General features: G+C 42.2%; 1 protein-coding gene across 1 annotated transcript; it reads left to right on the top strand.

The window, feature by feature from the left end:
- Nucleotides 1-4,910: 4,910 nt before the first annotated feature.
- Nucleotides 4,911-6,267, top strand: LOC137648105 (uncharacterized). Its single transcript, XM_068381041.1, has 2 exons — nt 4,911-5,403; nt 5,747-6,267. The coding sequence occupies exons 1-2, from the start codon at nt 4,911-4,913 to the stop codon at nt 6,265-6,267; spliced, it is 1,014 nt and encodes a 337-aa protein (XP_068237142.1).
- Nucleotides 6,268-6,756: the final 489 nt, after the last annotated feature.

Below are 6,756 nucleotides of genomic sequence, written 5' to 3'. Positions count from 1 at the left end.
GGAACAAGCCTGAATTGTGTCATTGTCTAAGTGAAGCCCTAGAGAAGGGGGGCATAGAGGTATAGGAGTTTTTGCGGGTACATAAGGTTAGACAGGATAGTGAGGTTAATGAGGGCCACAAGGTAGCCGAGTGGCCATGGAAGAGGGAGAACATTAAAAATTTTGGAATAGCGCATTAGTAATTGGTAGGCAATCTGTTGCTTCAGGGAGATCTCAACAGTCGTGCCCGAGTTCTACCGGGAGCAGGTGTTTATTGTTAGCCACTTCTAGAGCCAGGTTGGCAGCAAAATTACCGAGGGTGGATGAACTGCAGGCCATAGAGCGACAGGAAGTAGCACTAAGAAGTAAGAGGAAGAAACTGAGATTAAAGGTAGAGTTAGCTGAAGTGGAGGCAGAGGAGAGGGTTTTACGACAATTTGAAGAAAATGATAGAGAAATAACTAACATCCCCAGAATAAGGGAGCACACAGTACCTGATGTGAGTGGGAGTGAGTGACCCATGCGTTTGGGTGCAGAAGCGCCTGAAATTAGCTTAGGTGGAACCCGTAATTCATGTGGGAATTACTAAGGGCACTTGAGCAATAAGGAAGTCATGCAGGCATTAATCTCTTGGAGCCTTAAAGTCTTGATGCCCAAGCAAGATATATCTAAGTTTGATTGGGATCATACAAAGTATTTTGGGTTTATCTGCTCATTTCATGACGTGTTTAGTAGCCAGTTGAGGAATGATAAAGAAAGGATGAAGTATTTGGATTTATTCACGACGGGCAGGCCAAATGACATAGTGGCAGCTTGTCTCCCCTTAGAAGCTTCAGAGGGCTTTAAGCAGGCAAGAAAGTAGTTGGAGGAGCAAAGGGGTAACGTCAAATAAATAGCTACCACGTTTGTGGATAAGGTGATTAAATGGAAAGATATAAGGGAAAACAACACGGAAGAGTAAGAGGAGTACTCGGTGGCACTGAAAACCTGCAGAAATGCAATTTTGTGTGTCCCTTAAGGCGTCACCGAATCACAAAATCTAAAAACAATGAGGTTAATCATTAGCAAATTCCCCTCTAGTGTGCGGATCAATGGTGTAGAGTTGCTGACAAAATAATTAGTGAAAAAAAGAGGACTAGGTTGTTTGATGATTTATATAGTTTTATTGAAGGGGAGGGTAGAGTTTTGAAAAATACTTTATTGGGGTGCCACCTGTTCAAGAGGGGCGGAAGGGAAGACACCCCTCGGTTAGGAATAGGAACAACAGCAATCAAAGCTGAGTGTTTAGCGAAGGCGAGGGAAGTTTCATGTAACAAAAGTGCCCTGCTTTCATGTTGGTAATGTATGGGACGGTATTAGGACAGAGTGTCGAAAGGCAGAGTGTCGAAGGACAGAGCGTCGAAGGACAAAGTGTCGAATGGGCAAAGTGTAGAATGGACAAAGTGTCGAATGGACAAAGTGTAGAATGGACAAAAGTTAAAAAGAGAGATAGATAGATTGGATTTGATTATTTATTTTAGGCTTACGTCAAGGAATGGGACTTCAAGGTCATCCAGAAGATAGAGAGTTACAAGGAGTTATAAATGTTTTTTGAGTTGATTATTCAATTTAGGCTTACGCCAAGCACTGGGATTACAAGGTCATTCAGCGCTTTTGAAAAAATAAAATGGATATAGGATCATAAATATACATCATACATCAATATAAGCAATAAAAATCTATTTATGAGAAGACATAAAATATAAAAATACAAATGTATTAATGTTTTAAAAAAACTTGTAGCAATATTTATTTAAAGATTGTGAGCGATGGCTCTAAGATATTGTAACCCATCATTGACGTCATATATATCAAAAATACTTTTTAGTCTTAGGTTAAGGAGAGCATATTTCTTGTATTTTCTTTTTGCATCACGGCCTTGTTGAATTTGTCCTAGAATGATTTCAGTGCTGGCATGCTCCATACGAAGTTTTCGTAAAAGTTTGTCCTCTGTTGGGTGGCAAACCTTCACTCTTCTATGAAAAGCATTATGCCACCCTTCAACGGAGTTATTAGTCCTAGGCAAATCTTTTGCAACTCTCTCGTGAACTGACCACAAGTCAATTTCATATAATGGCTTTCTTCTTCTTCCCCTCTGGACGATTCCAAGCCATGTAGCTTCAAAATATTGTAAAAATTCTCCTAATGTTTCATCGGTTTTATCATCAAAAGAATCATTTAACTTATTGAACAGAGCACAAACATCAATTTATGGATGCTTCTTTCACTTCGGGCAGTGTTTGTGGAGAAAAATCCAAGCCCTAGGATTGCAGACATGGTATAACGAGCGAAATAATGCTTTTATTATAAAGCAAATTCAGGCCCTCGCATTTGTTCCCCCCTTTGATGTTTGTGCTTTGTAAGAATTGTTATATGTAAGGATATATCATTGTAAACATTGTTATATAGTTATATGTAAGGATATACCAATGTAAACATTATTATATAGTTAAAGGTTAATTAGGTCGTTAGTTAAATGGATACTGTATTCTTTATCTTTTTATCATTTATATTTTATCATTGTTATATAGTTATATGTAAGGATATACCAATGAAAACATTATTATATAGTTAAAGGTTAATTAGGTCATTAGTTAAATGGATACTGTATTCTCTCTCTTTTTATCATTTATATTTTATCATTTATCATTTTCATAATTTCGACACATTGTCTGTTCGACTTTTTGTCTGTTCGACACTTTGTCTGTTCGACATTTTGTTCATTCGACACTTTGTCCTTCGACGCTCTGTCCTTCGACACTCTGTCTTTCGACACTCTGTCCGCGCACGGTATGGGACCACATTAGGTGGATGAGTGCGGCCAAATATCTAAAATGGGACCCAGGGACAAACTGGGAGCCATAAGGGAGTTGAGGCTCTTTTTTGGCTATCTGAGAAGTGGTCATAGGTCCCAGTATTGTAGAAACAGGAAAAGGTGCAACATATGTAATGGAAACCATCCAACTCTGTTGCACCAACACCAGGAAGTAGAAGTGGTAGAATCAGAGCGCTCAAATAGGGCCTTAGTGCAGACCCTCTGCTGCACTGAGAGGCAGGATATTGAGGTGAATGTTGAAACCATCAACGGAATAGGAGAAATTGCATGTAGCCTAGTCTCGGGATTGTCAGTATTGGACTATGAGAGTAAGACTTGTATTACACTCCCTCCAGTGTTAAGTGCCTATCACATACCAATTGATGAGTGTGATGTGGTCAGGGCTGGAGATCTGGAATGCTGGCCACATTTGCGAGAAATTAACTGCCTAGATGTACATGTTGAGGTGGGGTTATTAATTGGGAACAATGTTCCTCACTTACTCGAACCGAGGGAAGTTATTAACTCGACATGCCTCCATGAACCACATGCCTTACGAAAATTATTGGGCTTGGTAATATGTGGGGCAAAGGACAAAGGATATCAAGAGGATGTCAATAGGATGCAAGTGACACAGCATGCTGCTTGGAAGTTATAATTACGAGTATGACGATGTTGCATCTAACAAAAGGGAAATGTTCACAGAGGATAGGAAATAGCTAGAGATAATAAAGAAAGGAGTTAGAACTGTAGGGCGAAGTTACGCGGTGCCATTGCCTCTGCGTGACAATCATGGACCCTTGCCAGAAACAAGGGACATTGCTTTGCACCATATGCCGAGCCTTTGTAAGAAGCTAGTGAAGGTTGGTAGCTATGCAAAGCAGTATAGTGCCTTCATGATGAAGTGCTACAAAAAGGATATGCTGAGCGAGTTACCACAGCTAGCCAGGGGAATGTGTTGTAAATTTCTCATTTTGATTTGCAACATCCAGACAGTGTTCATGTTGTATTTGACTGCGCAAACAAGGTAGAGGGTACGTCATTGAATGACCTACTATTGAAGGGACCTGATGTGACGACCTCTTTGCTTGGTGTGTTGGTTAAGTTTTGGGGAGGTCTATTTGCCTATACAGGAGATATAAATACAAAATCCTATCAGGTACGGGTACCAGAAAATCAATGGGACTACCTCAGGTTTTTTTTTTTTTTTATGGTGGGAAAAAAGATTTGATGAGGAACCCAAAGAGTGGAGGATGGCGGTCCACCTGTTTGGGGCCTGTTCTTTTCCGAGCATTGCAAACCTCACGCTAAAACAGAGAGCAAGCAACTTTGAGAATAGATTCTAAGAGGGAGCATGGGACACAGTTGTTAACAATTTAAATGTAGATAACTGTTCGAGAGCTGATGATCACGAAGATGCCCTGTTTGTCAATTTATTAGAGGTTAAGGAGCTCTGCAAAAGAGGGGGATTTACTTTGATGAAGTTTAGCAGCCCTTGTGTGGAGGTTATGTCCTCCATCCCAAGGGAGTGGTACAGTAAGGGCACCTCAGGGCTTATAGATGGAACAGAGTCACATAAGACTTGGCCATTGATGAATTGCGTGTCCGGACAGAGCTAGTTTCAGTTCCAAGTACTAAGTGTGACCAGTTGTCAGCTATAGCCTCGATTTACGACCCCCTTGGTATATTGGCACCAGTTTTAATCGAAGGTAGAGTCATCATGCAGGACCTATGCCGATTGAAGATGGCCTGGGACTTAGAATTGGACCCAGAAACTACGGACCGCATCATGACATTGGCGAAAACCAACGGGATAAACGTGCCAAGAAGCCTGAAGGCTATTCCATGGTAGTCAGCCACGCCAGTGCAGTGCACTTGTTCTCAGATGCAAGCATCTTGGCTTTAGGAGTAGTGGCATACTTACAAGTCTCGGATCTGTGGTGGAATGCATCTTGCAGATTCATCATGGGAGAGGGAAGGGTAGCACCATTGAAGCATGTTTCACTACCCCGCCTAAAGCCGCCTAAAGCTTAGTATAGCTGTACTAGCCATTAAACTTGGAAGCTCTCTTCTGGCCATGATAGATTTCAGGGTGGATGGTGTCTATTACTGGACCTATTCAACACCTGTTTTGCGATACATTAGGAATGATGGAGCCAGATACATCACATTTGTGGCAAATCATGTTTCTATGAAAAGAAATGGCAATGATCAGAAGGAGTGGATGTATGTTAACTCTGGGTGGAACCCAGCAGACGATGCAACAAGTTTCAAGCAGTCTGAAAGGTGGAGAAAAGGGCTGAAGTTTCTGTTAAAGGAGGAGTGTTTTTGGCCAACAGAGCCAGCTCACATGTTAGACGGTGTGGGAGGATTAGAAGTTAGGTGTGAGATAGGACCAAAAGGGGGTAGAGGCTACCAAAAATTAGCAACAGGCTTGGGTTGGAAATCAGGCAAACTGGTTTGCATAAAAACATCCACCACTATTCGAGGTGGATCAAGCTCCTTAGAGCTGTGGGGTGGTCGAAGCTATTTGCTAGGTACATTATTTGTAAAAAATAGACAACTGCTCGGTGAGTTAAATATGCATTTGCCCACCAAAGTTATTAGTTTGCAGAGACTGTGGTAGTGTACGTAACACAGCGTATTGATTACAAGATATAGAAGGCCTTGAGAAGGGTGGTACTATTAGGGTTTCTATCTCCCAAAGAAGGTTGAAACCAATCTCTAGAAGTGGGATTTTGTGCATTGGAGGTAGCTTATCGTTAGGAAATATCTCCCCGAGCAAAAGGCATACAATTATTTTGCTGTATAAGGGCCACTTGACCCACATGGTGATTCAGTATTATCATGAGCATTCCAACCATATGTGTGTCATGCATGTTCTAAGTCTGATGATGGAAATATTTTTAGTAGTTAAGGGCAATGCAGCAGTGAGGCACATGCTGGGCAGATGCATCAGGTGTCATAGGGCACACGGAAAGGTTATCGAGCATCTAATGGCGAATCTACCACTTGATCGTGTGCAGTCAGGGAAACCCCCATTTTATCGCACCGGGGTGGACCTTCTTTGGTCATTCTTCGTAAAGAGAGGCAGAGCACAGATAAAGCATTGGGGAGTTATATTCACTTGTTTGAACATAAGGGCTATAAACTTGGAGGTCGCCTCAAATCTCACATCAGACTCGTTCATTAGTGCCTTCAGGAGGTTTTTGGCTTGCCGTGGTCAGGTCAAGACCGTTAGATGCGACTGCGGCACCAATATTTTGGGAATGCGGAAGGTTCTCGACTTCAGTTACGAGTTCTTTGCAGGAAACAAGGTGCGAAATGAATTGCTCCATTGTGAGGTGGAATTTATTTTCAATCCTCTCGGCACTTCAAATCTTGGAGGATTATGGGAATGGTTGACAGGTACTGTGAGGAGGGTCCTGACATAGTCTTGGGGACCTAGCAATTGGATTATGAAGGGCTGTGCAAACTCTTCTATGAGGTGGAGGCAACGGTTAATAGTAGGCCCCTTACCGCCGTCACCTCAGACAGTAGAGACCCAGCTGAACTCACACTGAACAAGCTTTAAACATGGAAGATTCGCTTGTAGGCTGCGACATTGCAATAGGTAGCCACTCTAAGCAGAGATGGAAGAGGGTGCAGCTTATGGCTGAACAGTTCTGGGCCTGTTGGAAACATGAATACCTGTCGAGGTTACAACAGCGACAGAAGTAGTTCAAAGAGCGACGAAACGTCAGGGTAGGAGATATAGCCCTTATGGTCAAGGAGAAGGAAGCGCACTGCCATTGCCCATTGGCTAGACTAGTGCAGACTAAAGTAGGGAGAGATAGGCAAGGAATATGACAGACCGCTGTCAAATGTTGTTTTAATTCTAGAGGAGGAGATGCATCTAGTGGCTGTTACTGAGCAATAGGTGT

This window comes from Palaemon carinicauda, chromosome 10 (genome assembly GCF_036898095.1).
Source record: "Palaemon carinicauda isolate YSFRI2023 chromosome 10, ASM3689809v2, whole genome shotgun sequence".
Taxonomy (NCBI): Eukaryota; Metazoa; Arthropoda; class Malacostraca; order Decapoda; family Palaemonidae; genus Palaemon; species Palaemon carinicauda.
Note: the sequence above shows the minus strand (reverse complement) of the source record. Positions and strands in the feature narration are given on the sequence as shown.